At 43.6% G+C, this 16,863-nt stretch overlaps 1 protein-coding gene across 16 annotated transcripts in view; it reads left to right on the plus strand.

Moving 5' to 3' along the window:
- The window catches only part of EDRF1 (erythroid differentiation regulatory factor 1), a 33,885-nt gene extending 18,711 nt beyond the window's left edge, over nt 1-15,174 (plus strand). For 2 of the 16 annotated variants that reach the window (XM_086378399.1, XM_086378402.1), the window contains 10 exons: nt 359-547; nt 803-1,003; nt 2,440-2,658; nt 4,909-5,132; nt 6,691-6,849; nt 7,025-7,174; nt 9,953-10,106; nt 11,592-11,707; nt 13,759-13,910; nt 14,305-15,174. In XM_086378399.1, coding sequence (XP_086234525.1) covers nt 359-547; nt 803-1,003; nt 2,440-2,658; nt 4,909-5,132; nt 6,691-6,849; nt 7,025-7,174; nt 9,953-10,106; nt 11,592-11,707; nt 13,759-13,910; nt 14,305-14,473 — 1,733 coding nt within the window. In that variant the 3' untranslated portion in view covers nt 14,474-15,174. Of the gene's footprint in view, nt 1-308; nt 548-802; nt 1,004-2,439; nt 2,659-4,908; nt 5,659-6,690; nt 6,850-7,024; nt 7,175-9,952; nt 10,196-11,591; nt 11,708-13,758; nt 13,911-14,304 lie in introns of all 16 variants that reach the window. The other 14 variants (XM_086378401.1, XM_086378403.1, XR_015155534.1 and 11 more) reach the window with 13 other exon arrangements.
- The last annotated feature ends 1,689 nt before the right edge of the window (nt 15,175-16,863 follow it).

A 16,863-nucleotide genomic window follows, 5' to 3' on the forward strand; every position in this document is an offset into this window, starting at 1 on the left:
AACTGAAGCGACTTAGCAGCAGCAGCAGCAGCAGGAACGTGAACTTTGGGGCAGGTTGACCCATAGGCTAGAGAAAGGAAGTAGATGGCAGTCATGAACCCAGTGATGTCAGTGACCCCCAGAGAGAGTGACAGAGTTGACAGCTGCGTGGAAGCAGGGCTTTGGAGATCTCAAGAGTATTGAGACACTGCTGTTCTATTAATACTTCGCTGCGTTTTAGTAGCTTAGTATTTACCAGTTTTGTTGTAGCTGTTAATTGTACCGAAGCCTGGTGTGTTTATATCAAGAAACAATTTTTTTTTTTACAGTGAGACTTATATTCAAATAAAATGTGCGTCTTTTCCCCCTCATGTCGTAGTGGGCTCCCTTCAGAAGGGTAATTATTCCAGTCAATCTGGAATGATCCCTGGTTCTTGGCAACATAAAATGAAGCTGCAGCTGATTCTCAAGTCATCAAAGGCCTATTACGTCTTGTCTGATGCAGCCATGAGTCTTCAGAAGTACGGAAGAGCATTACGATACATTAAATTAGCTTTGCAGAGCCATGGTAAGTCACTGCAGATGAATATGTGTAATAGCTTTGGGAGGAGAGATCAGAGAAAGCATCTGAATCACAGTGAAATTTTACTCAGTGAAATTTTCATGTAAAAAATTTTTTTTCACCTTGTATGTTTCCTAGTATTTTCCACTCTGGTTTAACAACCCTTCATTTTGAAATACAGGAAAGATTTTCGTAAGTTTTACTGTGTCCTTTCATTTTTAACGTGCTGTGTTTTTTCTCCTTCCTGCTCTTTCCACATAGATACTTACTGCTGCCTCTGCACCAATATGCTTTCTGAAGTGCTGCTGTTTCTTTCTCAGTATTTGACGCTCTGCGGTGATATCCAGCTAATGCTGGCCCAGAACGCAAGCAACAGGGCGGCACACCTTGAGGAGTTCAATTACCAAACGAAGGAGGACCAGGAGATCCTGCACAGCCTCCACAGGGAGTCCAGCTGCCAGGGTACGTGAGGGAGGGGGCCTGCACTGTGGCTCAGAGAAGTGCCAGAAATGTCAGGGTTTCATCGTTTCTTAATGTTAACATTGAACACAATCCTGTGTATTTGTGTCTAAAACGGTTTTGAAGTATTTTGTAATTACTAATTATACAACTGGAACTAACTAAAAATAATCTCTGGAGACGATCATATTAACCATTTTACACTGTCTTTCTGTAATAACCCTTTCGTCAACTGACCAACCCATGATTTTCTTTTGAAAAGGAATTAGCAATGCGTAAAAATGAATGTTTTACCTTCTGAATGGTTCCTGGGGGCTAAGATACAGAGGTCGTTATTTTTTGAACTTGGTTCACGGCTGTGTTTTTGGAGTCGTCAGATTTTAAGCCTGGGAGATGGGAGACTTTAGCCCACAGCAGCAGTATTCCTCCTCTTAGCTCTATCCAATAGATATAAGCACCTGCGATTAGGGCAGTAAATGAGACATAAGGTGCTTTTGTAATGTATCATGAAATTGTTTATTATGCTCTTGAGTTGTTTATATCACTTGATACCCACATCCCAAAGTTTTGGACTGTTAACATCTAGAGAGTACACAGAGGGAGGAAATGTATAATTTTCCTTGGGGATTTCTTCCCTTCCTCCCTCTTTCTTCCCTTCCTCCCTGTCCGAATTTCTCAGATGACCGTTTTATTTTAATAGATGTGGTGAGAAAATCCGTAGTTTGTTTTTGGAGCTCCCATCATGTTAGTTTCACTTAAGGTGCCTCTTTGTAAGAGTGATGTGCTCCCTGAAAGTTAGCAGCAGGGGTACTGCCCTTTTTTCTTCTGAGTTTTTGGGCCCAGCCCCTGAGTTTACTCCAGTCTCCACTAGATGGCAGGTTTAAGTCTTTAGAGCTTATCAGTTAGCTTCTTCTGCGACTTAAACTTGCTATCAATATAACGAGGCTTCCCCTGTAGCTAAATTGGTAAAGAATCTGCTTGCAGTGCAGAAGGCCCAGGTTTGATCCCTGGGGTGAGAAGATCCTCTGGAGAAGGAAATGTACATAACTAGCCTCTGGTAGCAGTCAGAAATTTATTTCAAGAACGGTTTTCAGTAATTAAAAAGAAAAAAATGGTTTACTCTGTATCAGTGGACAACTTTAGGTCTGTACCAATAAGCAGTACATCCGGTAAAATCTGGGTCTTGGGAATTGTTTGATATTTTTAGGCAGGAAAGTACTTCTCTTAATCAGATGTTAATGTTTCAAGAAAATGCAGTTGTTTAAATAAATTCAGAGACCTTCTGAAATTTAAAAGTTTAGTGGTATTAATTGAATTTTAATATGTTTATACTATATTGCATCTATTTTATCTTTTGTCTTAAAAGTATTAGATTACTTAGATGCTAAGGAAGAAGGGTTCGTATGACTTGTGGTAATGTTTCCTCTTTTTCTTTTAAGGATTTGCATGGGCCACTGATTTGTCTACAGACTTAGAAAGTCAACTTTCAGTTAGTTGTAAATGTTATGAGGCTGCTAATGAAATCTTGCAGTTTAGTGACTTAAAAAGTCAAAATCCAGAACACTATGTACAAGTACTGAAGAGAATGGGTAACATTAGAAATGAAATCGGTGTCTTTTACATGAATCAGGCTGCTGCGTTGCAGAGTGAGAGACTAGGTGAGTATCTTTCTGGAGTCCTCTCTTTATCACCTATTCTGTTAGTAAATCATGCTGATTTTTACATAGTTAAGCCAAGAACTGTGGCATTTGGTTTAATGTCATAAAGGGATGCACTGTTTATCTTTTATTATTAAATCCTGAAGAAATCGAAGTAGGAAGAGACATTATTTTCCCTTGGGAGTTATCATTTCAGTGTCTTCTGTCCTCCACCAGATCAGTTCAGAAGTGAGTTGGACAGTCAGCCATGTGGTAGGCTTTGTTCTGGATATAAAATCAGCTAAGACTTAGTTTTCCGAGTTGGGAAGCCAGATATGAATACAGATCTCTGAAAAATGCTGTAAGTACCAGTGCAGTACAGTAGAGGAGTGGGGAAAGAAGATGTTTCCTCGAGTTGCGTGTTTTTGGAAGGCTTGTGGGAAGAAGGTATAGTTTGGGCAGATTGCACGTGACACGTAGGGCATCAGCAGGCAGACGTGGGTAAGGTGGGATGTCCTGACCAGAGTAGGCAGGAGGGAAGAGCCAGAGATACCGTGTCAGGGGGTGTTGGGAGTAGCAACGAGTGGTCTTCAGTGATTCAGGCAGAGGGTGTTGGAGTCCTCTGGACCCATGTTGAGTGTGAGAGGCCAGTGGACATGTGAGTGAATGGTCTGGTCTAGTAGTCAGAAATGTGTGGGGTAGCAAGAGCTCTTTGGGTTAGCGAGACTTAGGCTGGGAACCATTCACATCAGGGTGATAGTTGAACCCATGGGAATGGGTGAAATTGTAGAGGCTGTACACACAGCATGAGAAACAAAAAGGGCTGAGGGAGAGAACTGGGGACCGTGCATGAGCTGAATAAGTAAGTTACTGTATGCCTGTGCCCTGTGAGCGGTGCTTGGTGCTAGGGTACAAGAGGTCATTGCTAGTGGGAGGACCTGAGCTTTTTTCTTGTTGTTACTTATACATATATAGCATATTTTTTTAAATTGAGATATAAGAACATGTGCTTTTAAGGTGCCTCTGGAGGAGGAAGTCAGTAAAGGCATATGAAAAGTGGTAGTCAGAAAGGAGAATTCGAGAAGATGCAGATTGTGCCTCTTAAAATTCAAGGGACCATGTCTCTAGAATCTTTATAAAATGGTGCTTTGCTCAGATGTTCTTATTTGCTTGCTTTAATATCAGCTTATTAATAGAGAAGAGGATTCAGAATATTGTTTTAGCGTGCTTGGCTGCCATAACAAAATAGCACAGACTAACCTACTGTATAGCATAGGGATATAGTAGGGAACTCTGCTCAGTGTTATGTGGCAGCCTGGGTGGAAGGGGAGTTTGGGGGAGAATGGATACATGTGTATGTATGGCTGAGTCCCTTTGCTGTCAACCTAAAACTATCACAGCATTGTTAATCAGCTGTACTCCAATACAAAATAAAGAGTTAAAAAAAAAATTTCAATGGACTAGATGGTTTCACAAAGAAGTTGATGTCTCACAGTCTGGAGCTAAAAGTCCAAGGCTGGATTTCTCTGAGACTTCTCCCGTTGGCTTGCAGGTGGCCCCCTTCTTGCTGTTTTCTCACCTGGCCTTCTGTCTGTGCACATTGCTGGCGTCTGTCTCTTTTATGAGGACAGTCACTTTGGATCAGAGTCCCACCTTATGGACCTCCCGGGTGGCTGGGTGCTAAAGAACCCACCTGCCAATGCAGGAGACACGAGTTTAGTCCCTGGGATGGGAAGATTCCCTGGAGTATGAAATGGCAATCCACTCTAGTGTTCTTGCCTGAGAAATCCCATGGACAGAGTAGCCTGGTGGTCTGCAGTCCACAGGGCCGCAAAGAGGAGGGCACAACTTAGAAACCGAACAGCAACAACAGATGGCCTTAAAGGAATTGCGTTTGTGTTTAGGACCTCAGCATAAGTCTGGGGGTGGGGAACACAGGTGTGAAGAGAATGTAACAGGTGTGAAGAGAATGTAACAACAGGTATGACAAGAATATAACAGGTGTGAAGAGAATATAACAGCTGTGATGAGAATATAACAGGTGTGATAAGAATATAACAGGTGTGATGAGAACATAACAGGTGTGATGAGAACATAACAGGTGTGAAGAGAATACAACAGCTGTGATGAGAATAGTGCGCTGCAGCTGACCCAGGCGGCTGGTGCTACCCTGGACAGCCTGTCACTGCCGCGCTCCTCTCATCGAGACACACTGGTGGGCTTATGCTGATACCTGCTTACGCAATTGTTTTCTTTCTTTTTTTGGCAAAGTGAGCAAAACTGTGTCCACTGCAGAGCAACAGTTGTGGAAAAAAAGCTTTTCTTGTTTTGAAAAGGGAATTCACAACTTTGAGTCAATCGACGACGCCACAAATGCGGCCCTTTTATTATGTAACACGGGGCGACTCATGCGGATTTGTGCACAGGCGCACTGTGGCGCAGGTGATGAATTTAAACGCGAATTTTCACCGGAAGAAGGCTTGTATTACAATAAGGTAACACTCTTGTATATTGGGCTTCATCTGTTCACACTTTTCATTTGCACTTTGCTGTAGCTCCACTAAAAGGTTATAAAACTAAAATAGTTAACTGTGGTGATGGCACAGGATGAGACATCAGCAACTGGCCTAATACTAAGGATTCAGTAGTGAAGACGACAGGTTGAATTGATAGGGAAAACACAGTCGTTCAGTAAATTGCATTGGTGTAACCAGATTAAAGCCACCCCAGTCTGCGTGGTGCAGTGGTAAAGAATCTGCCTGCCAGTGAGGAGACACAGGAGGTATGGGTCCAGTCCCTAGGTTGGGAAGATCCCCTGGAGAAGGAAAAGGCAACCCACTCCAGTATCCTTGCCTGGAGACTCCCATGGACAGAGAAACCTGGTTGACTACAGTCCATGGGGTCGCAAAGAGTTGGACACGACTCAGCGACTGAACGACAACTACCACCAGAGCAAATGTCAAATGGATGAAAGATCGACATGGAGAAGTGAAACTGTAGAAATCTCAAAGGAAAACACAGGTAGATATTTAATCTGATGAGATGGGACTTTGCCTTCATAACACTGTGAGCAAAAATCGCAAAGCAAAAATCCATCCAAAGATGGATGTTCATATGCATAAAAATTGTTTTTTTAAATGCACAACAGAAAGCATAGTTGCAGAGTGGTCCAAATCTAGGGAAAATAAAGCACACGACAGCTCAGAGGTTAATAAGCCCTTAAGGCAAAAAGAACAACTAAGAATCATTGAAAATAAGCTGCCCCAGTAGCAGAAAGAACAAATAACCTTGAGCAAAAAAACTGGTTCATATGTAAGAACAATTTCAAAGTTTTATGAAATTTTTAAACTGAGTTTCTTTTATCAAATTGTAAAATTTTTTGGCAAATGGTGCTATCTAGTATTGGAGGAGGTATAAGAACTCAAGAACACGCATTTAGTCAAGAACTTTGAATCTGTTTAAATTATATTTAGTGAGTAATGTTCATTGCATATTGAGCTTTAAAACAAAGTGATCTTATTTTTCTTAAGTTTATATATTCATAGAAAAAGTGGATAAGTACACACCAGAAATGTAGAAATTATTGGTGGGTGATGGAATTCAGTGAGATTTTGTTTGGCTGAATACAATGACCGTGCATTTCAGCATTGTGATGGAGGTGGGGAGGATTGCTGCTTTATACAGTCAAACCCAGCAAATTGTTCTATCTGTAGACTTGTCAAAAAATATTTTATCTAGTTTGCTAGTTATATAAGCTATAATTTTCATTTAGAAAGGAGGAAAAAAAATGAAGGAAGGAATGCATCCTCATGGTTCACACAAGTCGTAAAACAGCTTGGCTGATGACAGACTAGAGGAAAGGTGGGCGGCCTGCAGCCCACTTGAAATTACTTCCGTCCCTGAAAAGCGTCATTGATGTACTTTTCTCCCTTTCTTTGTGACACTGTCCTGTGAATTCTCTCAAGTGAAGTTGCTTTGGGGTGACTGTGAGGCGTGTTTTAGTTTAAGTCACGTCTTGAGCCGAGTCACAGCGGCCCTCTGTGCTCCCTACAGGCTGTTGATTACTACCTGAAAGCTCTAAGGTCCTTGGGAACACGGGACATACACCCAGCCGTCTGGGACTCGGTGAATTGGGAACTGTCCACTACTTATTTTACGATGGCAACTCTACAGCAAGATTATGCTCCATTATCTAGAAAAGCTCAAGAGCAGGTAATAATATTTGCTGGATTATGTAGAAGTATTAACTTTATATATTCCTTTGTGTAACAGATACATAGCATCTGTTACAGTCTTTTCCTTGACGAGCAGTATTTGTTTTTAAAATTCTTATATAAGATTATGAGATGGTCATTATTTTCCCTTTCCCTTAAAAAAAAATACACAGATTGAAAAAGAAGTCAGCGAGGCGATGATGAAGTCCCTGAAATACTGCGACGTGGACTCGGTGTCTGCCCGACAGCCCCTCTGTCAGTACCGAGCTGCAACCATCCATCACAGGTTGGCGTCCATGTACCACAGCTGCCTGCGGAACCAGGTATTGCCATTCCGATTCCAGTCCAGTTAGAAGTGTTGCTTTTCTTACATTTCTGTATAGATTTTAAATGCCATCTGTTCTTGTAGCCATTTCAGAAAAGCTTGGAGGGTAGGTATTTCCCCTCCCCCCATGTTGCATATTTTTTCCATTACAATGGATTAGGCCTTAGTTTGCAAAATTAGATATTTACTGAGTGTATTATTTTAGTCTCTTTTTTTTTTTCATGTAATTACTCTTTATAGAAATGGTTCTATGCCAATTTTAAAGTATCCATCACCCAGTTTTAAAAAATTTTACTGTGACATAGAGCATGCATATCAAAGGACACGGGATACATGTGAAGCATTTGTACAGTTTAAGGAATAACAAAGGAAAGCCCTGCGTACCTCACTTTGCGGTTAAGGAGGGAAGGTCCTTCAGGTGCACTCTGTGTGCCCCTCCCCCTGCTGAGTCTCTCTCAGTACCCGTCCAGATTAACTTCTGTCCCAGATTTTCTATTATGTCCCTACCTTTTCTGTTTTATCACTTAAGCAGTATGTTTATATTTTATCTGGTTTTGAACTTTATAGAACAAACCATACTGTATATATTCTTCTGTGACTTACTGCTGTTTAGTTAACATCACATTTTGGAGATTCTTCCAGGTGGATGCATAACTGTTCATTTACTTGGCCTCAGTTCAGTTTAGTCGCTCAGTCGTGTCCAACTCTTTGCGACCCCATGAATCGAAGCACGCCAGGCCTCCCTGTCCATCACCAACTCCCGGAGTTCACTCAAACTCATGTCCATCGAGTCGGTGATGCTGTCCAGCCATCTCATCCTCTGTCCTCCCCTCTTCCTCCTGCCCCTAATCCCTCCCAGCATCAGAGTCTTTTCCAATGAGTCAACTCTTCGCATGAGGTGGCCAAAGTACTGGAGTTTCAACTTTAGCATCAGTCCTTCCAAAGAACACCCAGGACTGGTCTCCTTTAGAATGGACTGGTTGGATCTCCTTGCAGTCCAAGGGACTCTCAGGAGTCTTCTCCAACACCACAGTTCAAAAGCATCAATTCTTCGGCGCTCAGCTTTCTTCACAGTCCAACTCTCACATCCATACATGACCACAGGAAAAACCATAGCCTTGACTAGATGGACCTTTGTTGGCAAAGTAATGTCTCTGCTTTTCAATATGCTGTCTAAGTTGGTCATAACTTTTCTTCCAAGGAGTAAGAGTCTTTTAATTTCATGGCTGCAGTCACCATCTGCAGTGTTTTTGGAGCCCCCAAAAATAAAGTCTGACACTGTTTCCCCATCTATTTCCCATGAAGTGATGGGAACAGATGCCATGGTCTTCATTTTCTGAATGTTAAGCTTTAAGCCAACTTTTTCACTTTCTTCTTTCACTTCACATCAAGAGGCTTTTTAGTTCCTCTTCACTTTCTGCCATAAGGGTGGTGTCATCTTTGATATTTCTCCTGGCAATCTTGATTCCAGCTTGTGCTTCTTCCAGCCCAGCGTATCTCATGATGTACTCTGCATATAAGTTAAATAAGCAGGGTGACAATATATAGCCTTGATGTACTCCTTTTCCTATTTGGAACCAGTCTGTTGTCCCATGTCCAGTTCTAACTGTTGCTTCCTGATGTGCATACAGGTTTCTCAAGAGGCCGATCAGGTGGTCTGGTATTCCCATCTCTTTCAGAATTTTCCACAGTTTATTGTGATCCACACAGTCAAAGGCTTTGGCATAGTCAATAAAGCAGAAATAGATGTTTTTCTGGAACGCTCTTGCTTTTTCCATGATCCAGCGGATGTTGGCAGTTCGATCTCTGGTTCTTCTGCCTTTTCTAAAACCAGCTTGAACATCTAGGATTCATTAAATGAGTATATCAGTTTATTTATCCATTCTGTGATATCTGAGCTTTGGGGTTGTTCTCGTTTGAGGCTGAAAAGTGAAAGTGAAGTTGCTCAGTCTTGTCTGACTCTTTGCAACCCCGTGGACTGTAGCCCACCAGGCTCCTCCGTCCATGGGATTCTCCAGGCAAGAGTACTGGAGTGGGTTGCCATTAGGGGATCTTCCTGACCCAGGGATTGAACCCAGGTCTCCTGCATCGCAGGCAGACACTTTAACCTCTGAGCCACCAGGGGGCTAATTAGAAACAATACTATGAACAGTCTTGTACATGAATCCTGATGCTCAAACCCATGTATTTCTGAGAATAATCTGAGGCCTGAGGTCTAGGTGCCTTCCTTCAGAGAGGGTGACTTGCTTCTGCCAGGAGTCTTGTGCCTATATAGTTTCTCAGGGATTGTTTTTTAATGGTTTTGTTTTGTTTTCCCTTCCTTAGCACCAAGGCAGCTTACCTTGCAGTCCCTTGGGTGTGGGTTTGCTTCTGGGTTGCCTTTATCCTGAGAATATTGTCCTTTGAGGCCCAGCTTAACCTGGAGAGGGTTTTTCTCACCACTCTGAGCTGGCCCTAGACTCTTTCACTTGCCTCAGGGGGGCCCCAACCTAAACTTACATTTGTCCAGATGGCCTAATATCCTCACGGCAGATGCCAGCATGAGAGGGTTCCGGGCAGCTCCCTGGCGCTGGGACAGCTGGACACCTGCACACAGAAGGTTGGAGCTGGCCTTCCTCCTCACGTGACACAAAGACCGATGAAACAGAGATGCAGATTTGAGAGCTAGAGCCCTGGGACTGAACAAAACGCTGAAAAGCATGTAGTTATCCAGAGATTTGGTGACGTAGTTGCTGTGAAGCCCAAGCCTTAGGATTTATTTTATTTTTGGTTCTAGGTTGGTGATGAGCAGCTTAGGAAGCAGCACCGGGTGCTGGCAGACCTTCATTACAGCAAAGCTGGAAAGCTTTTTCAGCTTCTGAAAGACGCTCCGTGTGAACTCCTTAGAGTACAGTTAGAAAGAGTAGCCTTTGCAGAATTTCAGATGACCAGTAAGTCTTCTTTATTTCTCAGATTTGTATGCATTGGCTTAGTGTTGGATTGTCTTAGAGTGAGGCAGACCTGTGGATCACTCTTCGATGTAAGTAATGCTGTCTTCTTTTGAATTTGCCCATCGTTAATGTCTTTGGGTAGGGACGTTTTTTGAAATGCTTTTTAAAACATAAATGTGTTAGATTATGTTTAATGACTAGAAACACTGGAATACAGCCCAGGGTTCCTTATTTGAAAAAAAAAAAAATTGTGACAAGTTACTTTAGACAAAGATTTTAATCATCATGAACAAGGTGGGAGTGGATATGTGGTGGTGGAGGTGTGGTGGCCTCACGGAATCCGTCTGCACGGTAACCACAGAGCCTGACAAGGTGAAGCTGAGGCGGGAGGGCAGGGAGGGGTCAAGGGAAACCTTTTATTCTGTCATTTTCCTCAGCTTGGAGTGGTCTGGCTCTCCACCACCGAGTGTTTTTTTCTAAACTCACTTCTCTACCTTGTTCAGCTGTGCCCTTTCTGCAGAATTATCTTGCGAGAAGTATCTCTTGTCTGGTAAAGAAACAAACATTTATTTGAAGTACAGCAATTCTACTGGTTTCAGTTATTTTCTTCTATAAAATTAAAATGAATTTAATGTGTACCTGTTTATACAGTGTCTCTGGAAGGATGGACACGAAACTGATGGCACTGTCTCTTCTGGGGAGAAGGCAGGGTGGCCGGCAGGGCGGCCCACTTGAACGTTACACATTTTGAAAATGTATTACCTACTCAAAACAGTTTTTAGGAATGCCTTTTACTAGGGGGACTTCCCGGGCAGTCCAGTGGATAAGACTTCACCTTCCAATGCCCGTGTAGAGGTGCAGATTCAGTCCCTGGTCGGGGAGTTAAGATTGCACATGCCTTACACCAAAGAAAGCAAAACGTAAAACAAGCCATATTGTAACGAATTCAATAAAGACTTTAAAAACGGTCCACATCAAAAAGACCTTAAAAAAAAAAAAGGAAGAAATACCTTTTACTAAAAGCATCTTTTTAAATTTTTGGCAGCATACGCATAGTTGAATGTCAAGTAGCTCTTTCTGGGGGTGATCTAGGGCAGTCTTCTTTTCTAGTTTGCATCTTTGAATTTTCCATGTTGGAATTCCTTAGAATGAGCAGGATTCATTTTTATTTTTTTAAAAAAGTAGATACTAGGAACAAATTTGCTATGATGATAAGTATGGTTAATTCCTTTTTAAAAAAATGTTTACTACTCTTGAGTATGAAGCCAGATAGTGAGGCAAGAAAACAATGATTGTTTATTGCTTTCTCTAGTTCTACTGTTTTTCTCTAGGGATAATTACTAAACAGAAGTTGGATTTAGAAGATTTCTTGGCATTTTCATGAGCTACTACCTTCACAGTGTTTGAAAATCAGAATTTTCATTAACACATTGGATGAGTTTCTCTATGTTTAAAGGAACGATCATTTTGTGTTTGCCACTCTAGGTCAGAATAGCAATGTTGGGAAATTAAAAACGCTGTCTGGGGCCCTTGATATAATGGTGAGAACTAAGCATGCGTTCCAGCTTATCAGAAAGGAGCTTGTGGAGGAATTTGAACAGGTAAATGGAAAAAAAGGTTTATCAGTTTTTTATGTGTCTTAAAGTAAATGCTACATGGTGAGTATGTACAGTGGGCATATGCGTGCATGTGTGTGTATAGTGTATATGTATCAGTTCAGTCGCTTAGTCGTGTCCAACTCTTTGCGACCCCATGAACTGCAGCACGCCAGGCCTTCCTGTCCATCACCAACTCCCGGAGTCCACCCAAACCCATGTCCAGCGAGTGGGTGATGCCATCCAACCATCCCATCCCCTGTCATCCCCCTCTCCTCCTGCCCTCAATCCCTCCCAGCATCAGGGTCTCCCCAAATGAGCCAGCTCTTCGCACCAGGTGGCCAAAGCACTGGAGCTTCAGCCCCAACAACAGTCCCTCCAGTGAACACCCAGGACCGATCTCCTGTAGGATGGACCGGTTGGATCTCCCTGCAGTCTAAGGGACCCCCAAGAGTCCTCTCCAACTCCACAGCTCAAAAGCATCAACCCTTCTGCGCTCAGCCCTCTCTACAGTCCAACTCTCACATCCACACACGACCACTGGAAAAACCATAGCCCTGACTAGATGGACCCCTGCCGGCAAAGCACTGTCTCTGCTTTTCAATATGCTCTATAGGTTGGCCACAACTTTCCTTCCAAGGAGCAAGCGTGTCCTAATTTCATGGCTGCAATCACCATCCGCAGTGACCCTGGAGCCCAGAAAAACAGCCACTCTGTCCACTGTTTCCCCATCCACCTGCCACGAAGCAATGGGATTAGATGCCATGATCCCAGCTTTCTGAATGTTGAGCTTCAAGCCAACTTTTCCACTCTCCTGTCTCACTTCCATCAAGAGACTCCTCAGTTCTTCACTTTCTGCCATAAGGGTGGTGTCATCTGTATATCTGAGGTCATTAATATTTCTCCCAGCAATCTTGATTCCAGCCTGTGCTTCCTCCAGCCCAGCACTTCTCATGATGTACTCTGCATATAAGTCAAATAAACAGTGTGACAATATACAGCCTTGACATACTTCTTTTCCTATTTGGAACCAGTCTGTTGTTCCATGTCCACTTCTAACTGTTGCTTCCTGACCTGCATACAGGTTTCTCAAGAGGCAGGTCAGGTGGTCTGGCATTCCCATCTCTTTCAAAATTTTCCACATGTATACAAATACATAAATACATATGCTTTGCGTGGGACTTCCCTGGTGGCTCAGATGGTAAAGAATCCACCTGCAATGCAGGAGACCTGGGTTTGATCTCTGGGTTGGGAAGATCCCCTGGAAAAGGGAATGGCAACCCACTCCAGTATTCTTGCCTGGGGAATTCCATGGACAGAGGAGCCTGGCAGGATACAGTCCATGGGGTCACACAGAGTTGGACACAGTGGAGCAACTAACACTTGCATAAAAACACATTAACAGTGATTTATTTTTTTGGTGGAATTATTAAGCATTTCTTTAACTTCCAAGTGTATGTTATATTTTAAAATTGTTTCTTTAAATAACCATATAGACCTTGGTTAATAATAAGACCCTGGGAATAAGGAGGAATAAAAGGTCTGTATCGATTTCCACTAAACTGCCTGCAGCTGAACGGTGAGTGGGCTTACGCCGGCTCCCTGGGGTGGCCTTTCAGTTTTCCCGGCATCCGTGTGTTCATGCTGCCTTCTCTGTGGCTGAAAGCTTCCCTGAGTTCCCATGGCGCCTCCATCCTGCGAACTTCCAGGTTCTGGTTCTCAAACCACACAGGGCCGGTTTCCATCTGTTCCTTGAGCATGTGGTGTTGGGAAGTCCGGAGGGCTTCGTTCAGGCTTAGTTTCTTCTACATAAGTGCCGTTTAGGCTTGAGACAGTTTTTTCACGTGGTTTGGTCTGTCTGAATGTTCTCATGGGAGGGAGGCAGAGAAGACCGAGACAAGGCGGCCAACAGGGCTGTCCCTGGACAAAAATCCTCTCGATTTGCTCTTTGTTTTTGGTTAAAACTTTTGCTGGATTATTCAGACTGGCTCCACCACTTCAGTATGAAGCAGTAACTGTGGGGTGACTGAGCTGAAATCACTTTTTGTTGTCTTTAGCCTAAGAGTGAAGAGACCCCTCCAGCCGCTGATTCTTCACCTAGTCTTAATCGAGAAGAAGTGACAAAACTGCTCAGTATATTTGAATCTCGCTTGTCATTCCTTCTCCTTCAGTCCATCAAGCTGCTATCTTCAACTAAGAAGAAAACAAGGTAAAGTAAATGACTCGTGGAAGTTTCTTTCCCCACACCTTACCCAGATACTCGTATGGCAGCCCAGCTTTCCCTCAGGAGAGTGTGGATTCCGTGAAGGCTGGGAATCCGGGTCTGTTTTGTTCATGACCAGGAGCAGTTTCTGGTACATGATAGACACTTGACTGTTTATGAAAAGAATAATCATTGGCTTTAATTGATGTTTTGAAATAAGTGTTTAAAAACAGGCCCATGAACAGTCGATTTGGGAAAGCAGGTATGAAGTTGGCATTAATAGGACCCCTGCTTCCATGAAAAGTGACGACAGGGCGTCGGTGTTTACTTTTGGGGTCTTTTACTGTTCTTGGTGGGCATCACTGTTTTCTTCATCTCTTGCTCTTTTTTTTTTACCCAGTAGTATCCTTGATGAAGACATAGTCCTTAAAACCAACAAGCAGGTTTACTCCCAGCTCCTGAGAGCCACTGCGAACAAAAACGCCTCTCTCTTGGAAAGAGTCGACCTCCTCATCCATCTGCTGGACCAGCTGGCTCGCGGCGGAGGCAGCAGCGCCGTCGTCCAGTGACTCCTGCCTGGGGCCGCATCCACAGAGATGCTGTCAGTGCCTTCTGCACTCGGGTCCTAGCGTTTCCATTCGGTGCTCCGTGTCATTAAATATGAGGGAAAAGACCCACTTCAAACAGGCACAGCGGTGGAAACACAGAGTTCTCATTTCCCATGACAAACAACCATGTGCAGAGTTCTCTGGCTTCTTCGTCGGAGGCACCAACATCACAGTCAGACTTCGAGCTCCTGCGTTCGTTTCTTTGAGAAGTACGTGGTACCTCAGTATTAATAGACTTGCTGTGAGGCAGTTAACACTTTTAAATATTTTTGAAGTATGTTAAGCTACGTGGGTTTAAGAGATAGTTATCTTGGAGAAATGTTGCTTTGGTGAAGGGAACTTCTATCCAAATGATTGCAGTGGTTCAGGTGGGTTAAAGAAACTTCTGGTGCATCCACAGTGTTTCCTTCTCAGTCGCACAGAAAAGCCTATCCTTTTCAAGCTAAAGTACAGGGTTTTTCCAAGACCAGCCATTGTGCGAGTCTGTCTTTAGTGCATGTTCTGAACAGATCTGCTTCTCTTTGACTTTGTGTGACAGTTGATCAAGGATAGGCACCTCCCCCCTTCCCCCACCCCCCTTTTTGTTTTTCATTTTAAACTTGAAACTGTGAATAAGGTTAAGAAAACTATTTTGAATAAATAAATTATTTATTTAAAATGTCTTTGCAGTTTTCCATTTCACATTCTTCACACTGAGTTTTGATTTGAACTGGTTTACTTAATACATTTTACAAAGTGACGATTAAAACATTAATAATAAGTAAAATTTCTGCGACCCCCTGAATTCTCACTAGAATATTATACTCATTACTTGCTGCTACGTAGCTCTTGTCCAGTTGCTTACAACACACTGTTTTTTCCACTGCCTGGAGTATGCAAGGCTGTCCTCGTCATGGTTAACTGACCTCGGCTTCGAGAGAGGACGTGATGCAGAAGTCAGGCATGTACTCCTTCCCGTGGGGCTGACAGTCTGCATTTATGTGCATGATGCCGAGAGCTTGCCCAGCCGCCTCTACTGGCCTGGCCCGAGGGCAGGAGGAAGTGCTGCTGCCAACAACCCCTCCCCCACCACCCTGAGCAGCATCTGCGAGTGAGTCTCACCATGCTGCCCCTCCGCTCACCAGCCACACCCCTCTGAAGAAATCCCAACTGGGCTAGAAAATTGTCTGGAATAAACTTGTGTTTAGGCCTTCCTGATAGCTCAGTTGGTAAAGAATCCGCCTTCAGTGCAGGAGACCCTGGATTGATTCCTGGGTCAGGAAGATCCACTGGAGAAGGGATAGGCTACCCACTCCAGGATTCTTGGGCTTCCTCTGTGGCTCAGCTGGTAGAAGAACCTGCCTGCAATGTAGGAGACCTGGGTTCAATCCCTGGGTTGGGAAGATCCCCTGGAGAAGGCAAAGGCTACCCACTCCAGTATTCTGGCCTGGAGGATTCCATGGACTGTAAAGGCCATGGGGTTGCAGTCAGAAACGACTGAGTGACTTTCAAGCTGAATTTTTACAGACTTTTTTCATACACTGAGACTTGCAGGTGTTTTCACTGGTGAGTTGACATCTGTCATAACTTGGTAGAATTATCACTTGCTGTTTTTCCACTTCCTTGTAATTATTGCAGTTGTATTTATTTTGGGCCGTGCTGGGCCTTCGTTGCTGCAGAGCATTTTCTCTAGTTTCTGTACTCGGGCTTCTCGTTGCAGTGGCTTCTCTTGTTGCAGAGCACAGGCTCTAGGGCTCCTGGGCTCTAGAGCACAGGCTTCATAGGGGCTTAGTTGGCCCGAGGCATGTGGAAAATTCCCAGCAGGGATTGAACCCATGTCTCCTGCATGGGCAGGCAGATTCTTAGCCCCTGGGTTACCAGGGAAGCTCCCTTGTAGTTACTTAGTTCAGTTTTTCAAAAATGAATTATTGAAGCATTGAAAATTTGGCCTAAATTGTAAAGCAGTTGTACAAAATCTACAACGTCTCGTATCAGGACAGCTGTCACTCTTGTCTCCCCTGGTGATAAGCACACACATGGAATAAGACTCTGTTAATTAACCCTGGACACATCCATTGATTATACCTAATTTGGGGGTTAATGAGTTCCCAGGTGGCACGGTGGTAAAGAACATACCTGCAGTGCAGGAGACTTAGGTTCAATCCTTGGGTCAAGAAGATCTCCTGGGGAAGAGAATGGCTACCCACTCCAGTATTGCCTGGGAAGTCCCATGGACAGAGGAGGGCTGGCGGGCTGTAGTCCATCAAGTCACAAAGAGTTGGACACAACTGAGTGACGAGCATACCCACGCACACAGAATCATTTCCGTGTCCTTGGGTTTCAGGGCGTGAGTGGCATCTCCCATGATTGGA

This window comes from Bos grunniens, chromosome 26 (genome assembly GCF_055505025.1).
Source record: "Bos grunniens cultivar Pamir isolate PY7600 chromosome 26, Bosgru_T2T1.0, whole genome shotgun sequence".
In the NCBI taxonomy this organism is placed as follows: Eukaryota; Metazoa; Chordata; class Mammalia; order Artiodactyla; family Bovidae; genus Bos; species Bos grunniens.